General features: G+C 61.8%; 1 protein-coding gene across 2 annotated transcripts in view; it reads left to right on the plus strand.

Moving 5' to 3' along the window:
- The window catches only part of SHANK2 (SH3 and multiple ankyrin repeat domains 2), a 518,956-nt gene that overhangs the window by 233,707 nt on the left and 267,743 nt on the right, over nt 1-17,506 (plus strand). For both annotated transcript variants that reach the window (XM_069471699.1, XM_069471700.1), the window contains 2 exons: nt 784-1,090; nt 14,896-15,065. In XM_069471699.1, the coding sequence (XP_069327800.1) occupies nt 784-1,090; nt 14,896-15,065 (477 nt within the window). The remainder of the gene's footprint in view (nt 1-783; nt 1,091-14,895; nt 15,066-17,506) is intronic.

Below are 17,506 nucleotides of genomic sequence, written 5' to 3' on the forward strand. Positions count from 1 at the left end.
ACTCATCATGACCAGTAGATTTGGAGTCTGTGTTGCTTTGCTCAGGCTGCCGTGACAGAGCACCACAGACAGGGCGGCTTGAACACCAGACATTATTGTCTCATGGGCTGGAGGCTGGAAGTTGGAGATCAGGGTGTCTCGGGGTTGGTCCCTTCTGAGGCCTCCTTGGCTTTTGGATGGCCGCCTTCTCCCTGTGTCCTCTGTGGTCGTCCCTCTGTGCATGTCTGTGTCCTGATCTCTTCTTCTTATAGGGACACCAGTCCTATCAGATTAGGTTCCACCCTAATGACCACGTGCCCTGATCACCCCCGTAAAGACCCATCTCCACATGTCGCATTCTGAGACGCAGGGGGCAGGCTTAGGACTTTGACAAATGAAGTGGGGGTGGATGTCAAAATGCAGCCCGTCACAGAGGCCAAGTTCAGGAAGAGGAGCTTTGCCCCAGCTCAGGATCCTGACTGCCCAGCGAGATGGGGTGGCCCATCTTCACAGGGGTCAGGGCTGGCCGGCGTCTGGGCCGCCCGGATGGAACCTCAGACCCCGCGTCCCTTCCATGTGCAGCGTTGGCTTGACTCTCCCTGCAGTAGGGACGTTCTGAGTCCCCACCTGTCTCTGCTTCTGTGCCAGCGGTGAGTTCTGGCCTGGTGGGGTGCCGCTGGGGACAGGGCACAGAACTCACAGCCCCCTCCCCTGGCTCGCATGGGGGCTTGGACGCATGCAGGCTGGTGCTGACCGCAGCTCAGAGTCGCTCACCCACCTCTCTCCCTGTCCTCTCCCCCGCAGTGCCCTTCCGAGAGGCCCCGGCGTACTCCAACCGGAGGCGGCGGCCCCCCAATACGCTGGCCGCCCCCCGGGTCCTGCTGCGCTCCAACAGCGACAACAACCTCAACGCCAGCGTGCCGGAGTGGGCCGTGTGCCCCACAGCCGCCTCCCACCGCAGCCTCTCGCCGCAGCTGCTGCAGCCGACGCCCAGCAGGCCCGATGGCGCAGTGAAGACCATCGGGAACTACATCCCCGGGCCCCGCAGCCGGTCCCCGTCACTCAACAGGCTGGGCGCAGGCGACGATGGCAAGAGGCACCGACACGTCGGGTAAGGGGCGGCTGGGCTTGCTCGGGTACCAAGGGGAGGGGCCCTCCACCTGCCAAGTGGGTCCTGGTTCCTCCAACCTGGGGCCTGGACAGAGGTCGAGCAGAAAACCTGTTTTATTCCAACCCGGATGTCGAGGGAACTTTAAAGCCCAAGTTCTGCCCACTGTGCCTGCTGGGCTGCCTCGCCGGGGTCCTGAGCCTCACGCTGCGGTCATGGCTCTGGGCAGGCGTGGGAGGCTGGGCTGAGCTTCCTGGGCTGATCGGGGGTGTCGCTGGTGTCTGGGCCCTTGTTTCCTTTCTTTGTACATTGACTTCTTGGTCCCAAAAGTGAAACCTCAGGAGGGCAAGAGGCACGGCTGCGAGCCGGGTCTGTGCCGAGGGCTCTCCCAGGTGCAGTGTTTGCAAGCCTCCAGGCACACCGTGTCCAAACCGAGCACACACACTACTAGCGGTGAGAGTCTCTGGCACAGATGAGAACACTGAGGCTCAGGCCAGCTCACGGCACCAGAGACTGACCGTCTCCCCGGCAGCCGTAGGAACGGTCTCGATAGTGCTGTCTTCGGGGACTCTGTGTGTGCCCAGCACGGCAGGTGCACGGAGGGTGTCTCAGTCTCTTACGCAGCCCCAGGTGACAGAAACCCCATTCCCCACCCCACTCTATAGACAAGGACATGGGACGGCAGAGTGGGGACCTGCCCATGGCGTCTTGGCCAGCACCTACCCTGAGTGTCTGACGCCGGGTCCTGGGCCTCCCCCCACTCTCCTGCCTCCCAGACGGCTGGGGGCTGTGTTCGCACTCAGAGCACCGACTCCCGAGCACGCTCTCAGCCTTGTCGTGCCACCTTCCAGAATTTCCGGGCAAGGAAAAGGGACTTCCCAGGAGTCAACTCGTTGTTGAGGCCTTGGGGGCCGGGTTGGCATTGGTCTGAGCCGTGACAGTGTCAGCAGCAGGGACAGTCTTCGTTGCTGCTGACACCTCTGGGTTCTCATGCAGGCACAGCCGTTCCGTGAGGTCACTGTGCCAGCTCCCTGGGTCACGTAGAATGTACCAGAGGCGGGACTCTAGGCCCCCGGTTCTGGAGTTTGCAGGTGTGGTGCTCACTCAGGCATGGAGCTTCAGGCCTGTGTCATCCGGGCTGGCACAGTGTGTTTGGAGATGGTGGCATTCAGAGCTCAGGCCCCCGACTCCCACCCCGCCTGCCACCTCCTTGTTTCCTCCCTGGCCTCTGAAGCCAGCTGGGGTCCCAAGCCTGACTGTGGCGAGTCTTGCCAAGATCAGGGACGTTGGGGAGGTGCATTGCCACCTCCCGTGCTCAACCGAGGGCTCCATCCTGCCAGCTCGGTGTGAGTTCCAGGCAGGGTGGGTGCCTCTTGTGGTCCCAGGAGGAGCTAATTGCTGCGACCATGATGGGCAGGCCAGGTCTCGGGGCTGCGGCGAGGAGGGTGTGCGGGGGACGTGCCCTCTAGCACCCAGTTCTCCCTGCCCCATGGCAGGGTCGAGGCCTGGCCTCTCGGAGACAGCAGAGCCCCAGCCCACATCAGCGCGTTAGCCCTCCAGCCCACGGACGCTTCTCGCTGGAGCCCGGCGAGGCGATGCAGCCCCTGGCTCTGGTCTAGATTCTCACTTGGAGTCACCCCGAGGGAGAAGTCCCAGGTGCTAAGAACAGTTGAAAGCTAAATTGAAGGATTCCCCTGAGGAAGCCAATTCCACTTCACACACTTAGCTGGAATTATGACTATAATTTTAAAAAGAATGAGTCCCCTTCCCCCAGTACAAAATCTAATAAGATAGTGAAGGCAGCGTGACCAGGGACTTGCACCAGCTGCAAACAGAACGTTGCTGTGAAGAGAGAAAAGCAACTGGGCTTATCGCGGGGACCCTGTGCGCGAGTCCCCAGCATCCCGTGCAGGCGTGTGGGGAGGGGGCAGTGTCTCCAGCATCCCGTGCAGGCGTGTGGGGAGGGGGCAGTGTCTCCAGCATCCCGTGCAGGCGTGTGGGGAGGGGGCAGTGTCTCCAGCATCCCGTGCAGGCGTGTGGGGAGGGGGCAGTGTCCCCAGCATCCCGTGCAGGCGTGTGGGGAGGGGGCAGTGTCTCCAGCATCCCGTGCAGGTGTGTGGGGAGGGGGCAGTGTCTCCAGCATCCCGTGCAGGTGTGTGGGGAGGGGCAGTGTCCCCAGCATCCCGTGCAGGTGTGTGGGGAGGGGGCAGTGTCCCCAGCATCCCGTGCAGGCGTGTGGGGAGGGGCAGTGTCCCCAGCATCCCGTGCAGGCGTGTGGGGAGGGGGCAGTGTCCCCAGCATCCCGTGCAGGCGTGTGGGGAGGGGGCAGTGTCTCCAGCATCCCGTGCAGGCGTGTGGGGAGGGGGCAGTGTCTCCAGCATCCCGTGCAGGCGTGTGGGGAGGGGGCAGTGTCCCAGCATCCCGTGCAGGCGTGTGGGGAGGGGGCAGTGTCCCCAGCATCCCGTGCAGGCGTGTGGGGAGGGGGCAGTGTCCCAGCATCCCGTGCAGGCGTGTGGGGAGGGGGCAGTGTCCCCAGCATCCCGTGCAGGCGTGTGGGGAGGGGGCAGTGTCTCCAGCATCCCGTGCAGGCGTGTGGGGAGGGGGCAGTGTCTCCAGCATCCCGTGCAGGCGTGTGGGGAGGGGGCAGTGTCCCAGCATCCCGTGCAGGCGTGTGGGGAGGGGGCAGTGTCCCCAGCATCCCCTGCAGGCGTGTGGGGAGGGGGCAGTGTCCCCAGCATCCCGTGCAGGCGTGTGGGGAGGGGGCAGTGTCCCCAGCATCCCGTGCAGGCGTGTGGGGAGGGGACAGTGTCCCCAGCATCCCGTGCAGGCGTGTGGGGAGGGGGCAGTGTCTCCAGCATCCCGTGCAGGTGTGTGGGGAGGGGGCAGTGTCCCCAGCATCCCGTGCAGGCGTGTGGGGAGGGGGCAGTGTCCCCAGCATCCCGTGCAGGCGTGTGGGGAGGGGGCAGTGTCCCCAGCATCCCGTGCAGGCGTGTGGGGAGGGGGCAGTGTCTCCAGCATCCCGTGCAGGCGTGTGGGGAGGGGGCAGTGTCCCCAGCATCCCGTGCAGGCGTGTGGGGAGGGGGCAGTGTCCCCAGCATCCCGTGCAGGCGTGTGGGGAGGGGGCAGTGTCCCCAGCATCCCGTGCAGGCGTGTGGGGAGGGGCAGTGTCCCAGCATTCCGTGCAGGCGTGTGGGGAGGGGGCAGTGTCCCCAGCATCCCGTGCAGGTGTGTGGGGAGAGGCAGTGTCCCCAGCATCCCATGCAGGCGTGTGGGGAGGGGGCAGTGTCCCCAGCATCCCGTGCAGGTGTGTGGGGAGGGGGCAGTGTCTCCAGCATCCCGTGCAGGCGTGTGGGGAGGGGCAGTGTCCCCAGCATCCCGTGCAGGCGTGTGGGGAGGGGCAGTGTCCCCAGCATCCCGTGCAGGCGTGTGGGGAGGGGGCAGTGTCCCCAGCATCCCGTGCAGGCGTGTGGGGAGGGGCAGTGTCCCCAGCATCCCGTGCAGGCGTGTGGGGAGGGGGCAGTGTCCCCAGCATTCCGTGCAGGCGTGTGGGGAGGGGGCAGTGTCTCCAGCATCCCGTGCAGGCGTGTGGGGAGGGGGCAGTGTCCCCAGCATCCCGTGCAGGCGTGTGGGGAGGGGACAGTGTCCCCAGCATCCCGTGCAGGCGTGTGGGGAGGGGCAGTGTCTCCAGCATCCCGTGCAGGCGTGTGGGGAGGGGCAGTGTCCCCAGCATCCCGTGCAGGCGTGTGGGGAGGGGCAGTGTCCCCAGCATCCCGTGCAGGCGTGTGGGGAGGGGGCAGTGTCCCCAGCATCCCGTGCAGGCGTGTGGGGAGGGGCAGTGTCCCCAGCATCCCGTGCAGGCGTGTGGGGAGGGGGCAGTGTCCCCAGCATCCCGTGCAGGCGTGTGGGGAGGGGGCAGTGTCCCCAGCATCCCGTGCAGGCGTGTAGGGAGGGGGCAGTGTCCCCAGCATCCCGTGCAGGCGTGTGGGGAGGGGGCAGTGTCCCCAGCATCCCGTGCAGGCGTGTGGGGAGGGGGTAGTGTCTCCAGCATCCCGTGCAGGTGTGTGGGGAGGGGCAGTGTCCCCAGCATCCCGTGCAGGCGTGTGGGGAGGGGGCAGTGTCCCCAGCATCCCGTGCAGGCGTGTGGGGAGGGGGTAGTGTCTCCAGCATCCCGTGCAGGTGTGTGGGGAGGGGGTAGTGTCTCCAGCATCCCGTGCAGGTGTGTGGGGAGGGGCAGTGTCCCCAGCATCCCGTGCAGGCGTGTGGGGAGGGGGCAGTGTCCCCAGCATCCCGTGCAGGCGTGTAGGGAGGGGGCAGTGTCCTCAGCATTCCGTGCAGGCGTGTGGGGAGGGGGCAGTGTCCCAGCATCCCGTGCAGGCGTGTGGGGAGGGGGCAGTGTCCCCAGCATCCCGTGCAGGCGTGTGGGGAGGGGGCAGTGTCCCCAGCATCCCGTGCAGGCGTGTGGGGAGGGGCAGTGTCCCCAGCATCCCGTGCAGGCGTGTGGGGAGGTGCCTGTGTGCACACACACAAACGTGCTCCCGGACGGGCCTTGGAGCAGCCGTGTGACCTCGGGCAAGTTGCCGGCCCTGTGTCTCATCCTGGTCAACTACAAACTAAGGACCCCACAAGACCAACTTCAGGTTGTTCTGGAGATTAAACCAACGAGTTCAGGGCACGCGCCTGGCACAGGGCCTTGCCCTACTAAGTGCTCAGTAGACATTGGTCCCTAGAGCTCAAATCCACGACCATCCCAAGGCCTAGAGCTTGGCCAAGACTGTCCCCTTTGTCACCCAGAACCATTGGGTAGGGTGACCAACTGTCCGGATTTTCCTGGGAAGTGGGATTTTCAGTGCAAACCTTAGGATGGCTGGTCCCCTAACTGTGGGCTGCTGCCTGTTCTGAGTCAGCGAGTGCTGAGCTTGCCGGGGGGCCCTGACCTGTCGGCCTGCCTCCCTTGGCTTTGTCCCCATCTTCCTGCCTGTCCCCTGTCCTTCTGCCCCCTCGTTAATGACAGTAGCTATACCATGAGAAGAGCCCTTTGGGGGAGGGGGTGCTGATAAGCTGGCGGGTCCCTCCCACAAGACCCCACTGTCCATCTGGGACCTGCTGGCAGCCCTGACTTCCCCATGATGGGACCACATGGGGGGCGTTTGCCTGCATGGCGGGCAGGTAGGATGGAGAATGGGGGGCAGCGGCCACTCCAGGCCTCTCTTGGAGGCTGCCCTGGGATGAGGGTGGGGACTGCGGTGCTGCTCTCATGGCCCTGGGGGCACAGATGTGTCTTTGCACAGCAAGGGGTACAAGGGGGAGGTTCCTGTGGTGCTAGGCGTCCACTCAGGCAGTGGTTACCTGAGCACTCTCCAGGTGCCAGGTCCATGCCAGGCACATGGGCGTCGGTGGGCCAGCCAGGCACGTGGGCTGGTGTGCTGACCACACTTGGTCTGAACGTCCTGCAGGCCAGGCGCAGCGTGGGGCTCGCGCCGGAGCCATCTGTTTCCTGGCTGTGGAGCCAGGGCCTGGCTCTTCATATCTGTGCCCAGGTGTGGAAACGGCCTTAATTCGAGTAGGGCAATCGCCATTCAAGCCAGCCCAGGGCATGGGGGCTACGACACAAAGCCTTGCAGCACAGCCCAGGGCCTTTGGTGGGTCCAGGAGGTGGGCAGACCCCTCTGCTCCAGGTTGTCCTCGAGGCTCTGAGCCAGCCCAGTCACCCGTGGGTCTCCCTGCTCTTGCAGAAAAGCCAGCTCTTTCTGGGTTCCTGGGGCAGAGTGGCCTGGCTGGACGCTGCTCAGGGGACACTTGTGGGGAGGGTGCCCTGGAGCCTGTCCGGGTTGTTGTCAGGACCGGGAGGTGGGGTTGGGGGCTCCTCTGCGCTTCCTCCTCCCCCGGGCCCTGTCATGGCGGGTGGCCCCCGTCCGCCCATCCCCCAGCCTGTGCCAGACTCTAGGGCTGCACCCAGCTCTGCCTAACCTGATGTGTGGCTTTGGGCAAGTCACCTGACTATTCTGTGCCTCAGTTTCCTCATGTGTAAAATGGGACCAGTGATACCAGCCTGCGTCGTAGGGCTGTGAGGAGGATCAAGTGGGATTTCATGCCTGCTGACATCCATATCTGGTCACAGGAGCAGGCACATGTTCTGTGGACGCGTCGGCCACTCTCTGGGCTGTCATCACGGACAGTTCAGGAAGACCTCGCCTGGCCGCCTCGGGGCAGGGAACGGAGCATCAGGTGCCACTGTCCAGGTGGTGGACGCCGGCTTGGGCTGAGAGCCAGAAGCAGAGACAGCCAGGTTGGAGAACGTAGTGTCCTGAGCAGGGCGGGCACCGGCCCAGGCCCTGTGTCCCCTCCGTGGGCTCTCTGCCCACAGGGAAGGCCGGCCGCCCCGCACCTGTCACGGCCAGAGCCTGTTGGCCTAAACACCCACCTGAGGCCCAGAAACCCAACCAGGAACGCAGTGGACGTGGCCGCGTGGCCTGAACCAGCCTCAGGCCAGGCCCTCAGGTGCAGCCGTGATGGGGGCTGAGGCCTCCCAGCCTGCCCAGGGCCCCCCCGAGCCCCTCCCAGCCGGGCTGCAGGTCTGGGCAGGGCCAACCTCTCGCGTAGAGGAGCCGGCCCCAGCGCGGAGCAGCAGTGGGCCAGCCACGGGGGCAGAGTGGACCCCACAGAGCTCGCCCGGCCTGGCCCATCCTGGGAGCTGGCGTTTCAGCAACGTGCCCACAGGAGGGGGCTCCGAGGGGTCTTGGGGGCCAGGCTGTGTGGGCTGTGCACAGTCGGTGCCCCTGGAAGTGGGGGCTCCCTGGGCCCTCCTGGGCAAGCCGGCGCCTGTGGCAGGACTGTCACTCTGGGGGAGAGGACACCCCACACCTGTCTGAGGTCCCTTCTTCCCCTGGGGTCTCTCTCGCCCACCTTTTCATGTCTCACTGTTCTTCCATCCCTTCGCCACCTCTGTCTGCTTCTTCCTGTTTGATTTTTACGGTTTTGTCTTTGCCCCTGGGCTCTGGCGAGGGTGGGGACCAGTGTACCTGCACATGCTCTGCGTCCTCTCCCAGGCGGCTCCTGCTCCCCGTGCTGGGCATGGCGCCCTCTGGTGGCACCCACTGGCATGGCTGGGCCACGTTCTGGAGAACGTTCCTGGACACCTGAGTCTGCCCACCCTGTCACCCACCACCGGAGTCCCTGCCAGCTGCCAGGTGGCGATGGGCCCCACCCAGGTTCAGAACGGCTCTTGATGTATTTCTTGGACATCTGTTCAGCCAGTCCTGGGGGCTGCCCCAGCCTCACCCGCCATGAGGGAATGTCTGGCCGCCCCGACATTAGATGGATGTTTCTGGGTGGGTTTAGCTGGGCAGAGAGGAGAGCGTCCTGCCTTGCCTCTCGTAGGTGGAGATTGACGCCAGCGCCGCCCACTGGCTGTCTGGCTGGGACTCGGCCACCCTCCTGGCCTGGTCCGTCTCACCTGCCACACAGGGGCGGGAGGGCAGCCCTCACCTTGCACAGGTAGGGGCAGAGCTGGAGGGTCTGGCAGAGCCCAGTGGGGCCTCTGGAAAGTCTGTCTTTTACCCAAATTGCTTTTGTTTCCCTGAACTCCACCGTGGGAAGCTGAGGCGCAGCTGGTGTTGGGGGGTTCAGGTAGATGGAATGGGCGGATGGCCTTGGTACTGGGGCGATCGCAGCAGCTTCGGGGTGGCGCCCAGCTCCCTCTCCTGGGGAAGGTGACGTCAGCTTCGGGGATCCTCCGGCCCCGAGTGGGCGCCAGCCGGGAGACAGGTGCTCACATAGACTGGGAGCGTCACACGGAGACAGCAGGACCTTTTAGGCTTCAGAAATCATGGGCCCCCACCTGCTTCCTGTACGGGTAGAGATGGGTTCCGGAAGGTTCTAGGGTGCCAGGATTGCAGTGGGGATCCACCTCGCCTTGCGAACCCCTTCCTGAGGATAAAGCCCCTGTCAGGTTTGTGGGTATGAATGCAGTGCTGGGGTCCCCTATGGCCCTGGTCTCTGTCCACTCCTGTGTGCCCTCTCCCACCTCCCTGGGGACATGGGGACCAGGACACCAAGACTTTCTCCCAGTGGAGCAAGGACCTGGTTTCTGGGCAAGACGGTGACTGCTGCTCACTCCCCTGTGCCCCGTCCTGACCCAGAGCATGGGGGGCGGGGGCTGGCCCTGCTGACGGAGTCGGGGTGGGGCGGGCTGCCCTGGCTGCCCTGCGTCATCTGCACCTGGGGTGGTGGCGCATCATGGGGAGGTGGGGGGAGGGGCTCATTGAGGCTCCCCATGTTTCTGTTGGGTGCGTCCCGTACGCAGGTGAACGTGTGTGTTTCCCACCAGACGTGACGGAGGGGGACTTGTCAGTTCCTGGCACTGATTTAGCAGAGGACATGGAGTGACAGAGTCCGTGCTCACACCAGCCTGGGGGAGGTGACCCGAGGTGGAGAGAGGGGCCGGCGTCAGGGAGGGGCCGCCCCACTGCAGGCACTGGAGTCATCAGGGAGCACGTTTGACACTCGGCTCAGGGCACGTGCCATTCCACTTCCTGCCCCGGCTGCTCTGGCCCCTCGCTCAGGCAGGTGGACCTGACCATCTCTGAAGGCCGCTAAAGGCTGCCCTGTGATTGTCCCAGCCAGTGCCCCACGCCCCTCCCCAAAGGAGTAGCTGCAGGCAGCGAGAGGGACATTCCTCATAGTCCCAAGTCCCCGAGGTGCCTCTTAAGGGATGCCGTCACCAGGACAACAGAGGCAGGGCGAGGCTCTGACACCTGTGGCGGGTGAGCTGCAAAGGGTGCATGTGCAGACTGACTGTGCGTCCTCTACACAGTCCTGGGAAGGCAGAGAGGGAGATGACATCGGCGGTAGAGGGGAGGGCAGCAGTCTGAGCCCTCACGTGTTAAACGTGACTGTCAGCCCAGTCAGTAAGGTTTAGTGTGACCAACCCGACACTCAGAGCTGGGGCCTCCTGTGCTGGAACGCCGCCCCCTGCCCGGGCCCCAGGCCAGCAGCTCTCCACCTCCTTCCGCCCATCCTCTGCATGAGCCCGTTGTCACCAGGTCCCCAGGTGGGGTGATTCAGCCCCTTGGTATCTCTAGTTCTCCTGTGACTCCGCGCATCAACCTGCCCCTCTGTCTCCCTTGGGGTGGCCACAGGGGCCTCTCCACGGGCTCCCACCCACACCCTGAGTCTGTCCTGGTCCAGCCCTGATGCTGCAGCCGGGGCCGCCCGGTGCCCGTCCAGTCACATCACTGGTCTGTGTGGCGTCAATTTTGCCCTGGATGTCCCTGTGGAGCCTTTCCTGTAGCCTCACCCCTTCTTCCAGCCCTGCAGGGGGAGGCCTGTGCAGGCCTTTGGTCCCCACCCCGTTCTCTGTATCTCCCCAGTGGACACGCAGAAATGCACCTCACTGTGCCCCTGCCCCGTTGATCGCGGGCTGCACGAGGCCTGCGACTACGTCTCACATTCACGGTCTGCAGACCCACAAGCTGCCGGGCTCACAGCCCACCCACTCAGCACCTGCCGAACAAATGAATGAATGGAGAGAGTTCAGTATGGAGGCCAGTCCCTCTCACCCGTGATGGCTGGGAAATGGTGCAAGTCACCATCCAGGTCACCCACATACCAATTTTCTGATGTGGAGAATTCAGCGATTTGGCCCTCGTACCAAAAGAAAAACAAGTTGGTTGGAATTCCATCTGGCTGTTCATAGCCGGAACACAGGGAAAACATGGGCAGTTGGGGGGTGGACTTCAGACACATCCTCCCTGTCCTGGCACGGCAGGATGGAGGGAGCCCCGGCACAGCCTCCTGCCACCTCTCCTGGCGTAGCTCCTGCTGCGTCTGGGGCTGGCAGGAGGGCGAGGTTCTGAGACATCACAGGGATGAGACGCCTTCACGCGGGTGAGATCTTGGTCGCCTTGTTCTGTCTCCAGATGGAGCAGGGAGCCCTGGGCTGGGAGTTAGGAGCCGGGACGTGAGTGTCAGCTCTGCAGTGACACTGTCATGCCCAGGCACTGTCTGTGGAGGCTCTGTGCTCTCACCTGTGACATGGGGGTGACGGTTCCTACTGCTGCCTTGTGGGACTTTGTGGGGTTCCAGTTAACAGTGAGTGAGAAGGTGTGTGGGCATTTGTGGGACTGTACGTCGCTGCTGGTGCCTAGAACCGCAGGCGTGCTCTGGTCTACAAAGCATGCGTCCTTCCTGTTCTTAGATAAGGGCTTCCCAGGCCCTCAGTTGATGGATCAGGGAGCTGCCCGCAAAGAGGATGATGGCATGGAGCTCCTCGTTGGAGTGGTGTCCAGACTGGAGCACTGTGACGTCCCTGTCCCGTGACACGCACTCAGCACCTATTAAACCAGCTGGGCGAGGTGGGCATTTTGTTACCCACTTCCCAGCTGCAGCAGAGCGGTGGGGTGGTGCCCACATTCACACAGCACCCGAGCAGCGTCGGCCCTCGTGGTCACTCTGCATGCAGCGGGGAGAGGAGGCTTTGGGAGGGTAGCTGACCTGTCCAGTGACCGATAGTGAGTGGTCAGCTGGGCTTCAGGCAGGGACCTTCTGGTCTTTGGGTGGATCAGTGATAGATAATGTTCAGATAAATGGTAAGGTGGGTGCGTGGGAGGATGGGCTGGCACATGGTGGGCTGGTGGATGGATGGATGGTGGATGGATGGGTAGACGAGTGGATGGGTGGGTGGGTGAGTAGATGGGTGGGTGGATGGATGGGTAGATGAGTGGATGGGTAGGTGGGTGGGTGGGTAGGTGAGTGGGTGGGTTTCTGACTCTGATAATAAGGATTGACTTCTCAGCTTGGGTGGGCTCAGCTTCCCATCAAGCTCTTGTTGAAGATGGGCAGTGGGGCCTGGGGTTCCTTGCTGAAGCTGTGTTGGGGTGGGGGTCCTCTGAGAAGATGGGCTCCCCATTTTTCCCAAGCTCTTGGCTTGAGCAGCTGCTACATCAGCAAAACAGCAGTCGATAGTGGCCCCTGCAACCCCTGCTCTTCGGCCCACCCTCTGCCCTGCCTGGCCACTGTCAGCATGGTCCCTGCTGCTTTTTCCTCTGGGCTGTGCCTCACCTCGCCCCCCTCGGCTCGACCACTCTCCTGGTGCTTCAGGACTCTGGGGCTTAGCTGGCCTGGCGGTCTGCTTGCTGTCCGAGGGCTCCATGCAGCCCAGGAGCATTGGGGCCCACCTGTGACCGAGTTGCTTAGACCACCCTGCATTGTCTTGATGGGGTTGATGCGTCCAGCGCTTCTGAGCACCTGTTGTCACACCCAAACCAGCGGGGGGACGTTCTGACAGTTGTCTGCACAGTCCTGCGTTTCAGCCTGGTGGTGGCAGACGAGACAGCAACCGCCTTCGGAGCTGCGCCCTCTGCACGCTCTCGTTAGTCCCCGGCAGCCCCTGCCCTCCACCACCTGTTTACAAATGCAGAAATTAAGGCTCAGAGAAATAAAGTGACTCACTCAAGGTCACACAAATCCCCCGGGAGCGAGAGGTGGTTCAGACTGTCCACAGAGCCGTGACGCGGCTGCTGGCCTCACTGCCTCCCTGGCCTGAGGCAGATGTGGGCAGGTGCACTAGGGCTGGTCCAGGAGCTCTGTCTGTGGGGGTCTGGGGAGAGGAGGAACTCTCACCCTGGGGTGCTGTGTTCTCCTGGAGCCACCGCCCCTACTGACCCCTTGGCTCCAGGTGGAATAGTCAGGTGCCCCCTGGGGACACGTGCGCTATTGCAGGGGAATTTTGTCCCCTTGGCTGCTACGACTCACCTCCGCCCCGGCCTGGGAGCCAGACGGCAGACAGCCTGGGACCCTCAGGGCTGGAGGAGGCCGTCGTCTCTCCCTGCTCCCGTTTCTCTGTGCTCGGTCCTGGGCCAGCCCAGCCCCGAGTCGGGCTGCGTTGAGGTGATGGAATAAATGAGCCCGGATGCCAGCGCAGACGCCTCGGCGGGCTGGGGAGGCCTTGCCGGTGGGGACCTGGCAGGGCTGCCCTTGCATGTCCCCACCTTCTCGTGGCACAGGCAGGGCCTGGTGTCCTTCCTCTCTGCAGGCACCTGGCTCACTGAGCCATACCTGGGGACGAGAGGTGGCCGCATGACTTGCCTCTTGCAGGAGTTGCCACTCCAGGAGCTCAGGGTGTTTGGGGATAAATGACGTTGGTCGAAGGGGACAGCACTGTGCGCTTCTGTGGATTTGCCAAGCGCAGACCAACCACGGGGCGTTTATCAGGGACACGCATTTATGGTACAATGGGCACGTGGGGGTTCATGTTAAATACCGAAAGTGCCCGGTCACATCAGCCTCTGGAATTTTCCCTGCAAGGCTGTTTCGTCATGTGTTGGTCCCATGTCCCCTTCCTGTCCTCGTGGAAAGACTGAGGCTGCCTCCCTGGTCCCAGAGGCCACAGCACTTGTGGTTTGAGAGGAGACACATTTGGGGACCCTGCTCTCCTAGTGATGAATCTGTGGCCTGCATCTACCCTCTCCCTGGACTCAGATGTGCTTCCAGTTCTGGAACCTTCCCTCACGTGTCATTAATCTTCCACTCACGTCCCTGAGGCTGGATGCCCTCTTGGAAGACACCAGCCACAGATGAACGCTTTTCTTGTCTTTCCGAGCAGAGCACTCTGGAATGTCGTCCTGCAATCCCTGCCCAGCTTCCTCCATGCAGGTGTTTGTCTCCGAACACTCTGGTCCTGGGAAGAGCAGCCAGGTGATGCCTCCTGGGTATCATTGGCCCCTGGGGGGCAGTGGATGTCCCTCTCCCCTGTGCTGGGAAGTCAGCCCGGGTCACCTGTCCAGCGATGCAGCGGTGTTGTTAGGAGAAGCCCCTTCACGGGTTTATCCGTGAAAGCCCGTGTCTCTCACGTCACGTGTGGGCACAGTTAGGGCGTGTCTTGCAGTCAGGTGCAGAAGTCGGCCTAGAAATGTAGGCCCTTTGCAAAATCGCTGACAGAAAGCAAGAGTGGATATAAGTTCCTCTTGCGAGTGTCACTGGTGGCCACTAGGAGTGGGCTGTGTGCACCACGATCCTGACCAGCTTTGACAGAAGGTTCTGGTGTCTCCTCGCCCAGCAGGATGCCTGTTCATAGCGAGAGGGATAAAATGTCTTCTGGGACAGGTGGGAAGTGGCCAGGGCTTGCCTCGATGGCTCCTCCACCTGTGTCTTTCTTCCTCAATTGTGGCAAAATACACGTAACATAAAACTTACCACCGTAATGTTTTGTAAGCGAGCGGTTCAGTGGTGTTCAGCACATTCACATTGCTGTGCAGACATCACCACCAGTCGTCTCCAGAACTTTCTCACCTTCCAAACCAAAACTCTGTCCCCATTAAACACTCACTCCCCGCCCCCTCCCCTGTCCCCTGGCACCCACCATTCTACTTTCTGTCTCCGTGAATGTGACTACCGTCCGTGTCTGTCCGTGTCATAGCACGTGTGGGCATCGCCGTCCTTTTGAAGGCTGAGTGACATCCCATCGTATGGGGAGACCGTGTGTTGTTTGTTCAATCATCCGTCGACGGGCGCTTGAGTCCCTCCTGCCTATGGCTGTCGGGACTACGCTGCTGGGAACACGTGTGCACGGGTGTCTCTCTGAGACTCTGCTCTCAGGTCCTTTGCGGATACACCCAGAAGTGGAATTGCCGGACCTACTCGAGTCTGTCATCCACAGACTCGGCCCCTGGCCTGGTCACGTCTCCGGCACTGTCTGGCGTCTCGAGTTCCGGCGTGGCTGCTGGTGGCACGGTGTTTGCTGAGCCCACTGGCTGTAGTTCCCGGAGCGTGGCCGGTGACCTCCTCTCTCTCTGCCCCTCTGCCCGATCCAGGTCGCCCTTCGCTCCTGGTGCCAACAAGGACCCGCTCTCGGCCTTCGAGTACCCGGGGCCCAAGAGGAAGCTCTACAGCGCCGTGCCCGGAAGGCTCTTTGTCGTCGTCAAGCCATACCAGCCCCAAGTCGACGGCGAGATCCCCCTTCACCGCGGCGACAGGGTCAAAGGTCAGTGTCTGCCGGTCATCCTCTGCTTCTGGGGCAGGGGCAGGCTGGCGCCCCTAAGGCTTTTCTGACTCCCTTGGCTGGCCTGCCGGGGGTGGGGGGGGGGGAAGCGTCCAAGGCATCTCCTCTACAGGGCCCCCATGGGAAATACAGAGCCCTGGGAGGGCAGGAACGGGGAACAGAGTGACCTGTCCCCAGTGCTGGGCCTGCGGGGGAAGGAAGGGCAACACACGCACGTCTGGAATAAGATTCCGCAGTGGGAAATGCAGGGAAGAGCCCCTTTCCAGCCAGAATAACCCCCTGGAGCCATGAGGTGTCGGGGCAGGCCCTGGCGTAGGTCAGTTTGGAGCACCCGAGTGGACAGTCCAGCGTGGGCCAAGGGTTGCAGCGTTCAAAGGAAGGACATCTCCTGGCTTGGGAGGAAGTTTCCCAGAGCAGGATCCTGGGAACTGTGGCTGAAAAGCCTCCTGAGGCCACCGTAAATGCTGGGCCAGGGAGGTAGACTTTGTTCCCAAGGTACTGGGGAGCCAGCGATGGTTTCTGCCCAGGGAGATGAGGTATAGTGAGGCAACTCAGGAAGGTGGATGCCGTGGTGGTGTGTGCAGTTCAGAGGGTAGTTGGCAGTGAGGCCTCAGCCAAAGCTTCATGGGAGGGAACCAGAGAAGAGCAGGTGTGCAATGCAGGAGCCTCCCAGGGGCGGTTGGAACTTGCTGGGCAGAGCAGGGAAAGCATAGTGTGCCCAGCGTGCTTGGGCCCCGCTGTTGGAGGACAGGCTTCCAGGAGATGCTTGGCACAGGATGGAAAGTGTGTGCCTTTGCGATTGGTAGAGCAGGTTCAAATCCTGACTCCCCCACCCCCACCCCCGAGTTGCCGTTCAGCCTGTGGCAGGTAATTGACTCAGTTCCCTTCTCTGCTCTCGGCACTAATCAGGCAGACTTTACCTGGGCTAACCCAGTAGTCTAGGGAAGGGAGAGCCCCGTCCTCTCTCTCAACTTCTGATATTCTACCTGCACACACGTGATCATTTGATAGCATCAAACAAGTCCCTCGAGCTCTATTTACTTTTCTCTCAATCAATTTTTCTTCACATAAGATCATTTTCATCAATCTATGTTTTAGTTTACTTCCTCCTACCTTTGAAATGTCCCTTTAGCTATTAAATCCATCCATCCTTGTGAGTTTTATAACTCAGAAATTTTACGTTCACTAGAATTTCCATATGTATTATGTTATCATTTCTTTTTATTTGCCAAGACTTCCTATTCCTGTTTAGATTTTTTGCTCACTGAAAACACGTGTTTGACAGCGTCGCGGAGTGGCGTAAGCCTCACTCTAAAATCCCTGTGTGTCGGTTCCAATGTCAGCTTTGTCTTGGGTTCAGGCTCAGCTGACTCTCCTCTCTTGAGAACACATTTCATTCTCTCAGGTCCTCACGTGTCTGGTGATTTTCGGTTGTGTTCTGCACATCTGCACGTTACGTTGTAGAGATTCTGGCTTCAGATGTTCTTCCCCCGGGAGTTTCTTCCCTTGCTTGCAGCAGTTTGCTTGGGTGACAGCTCTACACCAATTCAGATCCTGTGGGTTTAGCTGAGCCACTTTGAGCCTATTCTGTGCGTATGTCGTTCAGGGGTCTGTCGGGGAGCTGGGAGGGGAGTCTGAGTCTGCAGCCCCCTCTGTACCTGTGTCCCTGCAGGGACTTCCCCATGCTCTTCGCAGGCGTGGCTTCCTGGCTCCACCTTCCTGCCTCTCCAGGTTGTTCACACTGCAGGGTTTTCCCCGTGTGTCCCTCCAGCACTGGCCCTGCCGTGGGGACTGTCTAGCCCAGATTGAAAGCCGTGGAGAAGGGACTTTCTCGTGTAGCTCCCTCCCCTCTCCTCTGGGCAAGCCTGCGTCCCCACCAGAGTCCAGCTGCCGCTGTTCGATTCCCAGCCCCTTCTGGTGGCTGCTCTTTGGACCACATTCCAGTTTAGAGCTGTTTTCAGTGGTGGTGTCCATTACGGACTTTGTCCATCGTAGCCATATGCAAAAGTTCCTGAATTGCCCCAGTGTGGTTTAACATGGTATTTTTGTTGGTTTTGAAATTATAAATGTAAAAATTCACACGGCCTACTGCTTTGAATTTGAATGATAAAATCACAGAGTCGACTCTTTCCCCTGCACGTTAGTCATGCTCGGTGATGCTGACAGGGTGGCGACTCACCAGTCATGTCCAGGTCGCTGCCGTTTTAGATGTGGTTGGCTGGTGGCCAGGGAGGCGCTTCACTCACTAGGAGGTGTTTAAAACGCCGTCGCCGAGTGCACGGCCCTCCCTGGACCAGAGCCTGTTTTTGCAGTTCCGGCAGCTCAGCGGGCTGCGTGGGAAACCGCCTCCCCTGGTACCTGCTGCCGCCTGTGCGCTGCTGCCTCTGCTGCGCTGTTCCCTTGCTTCCCAGGGTCCCGCGGGT

This window comes from Eulemur rufifrons, chromosome 6 (assembly GCF_041146395.1).
Source record: "Eulemur rufifrons isolate Redbay chromosome 6, OSU_ERuf_1, whole genome shotgun sequence".
NCBI classification, from domain to species: Eukaryota; Metazoa; Chordata; class Mammalia; order Primates; family Lemuridae; genus Eulemur; species Eulemur rufifrons.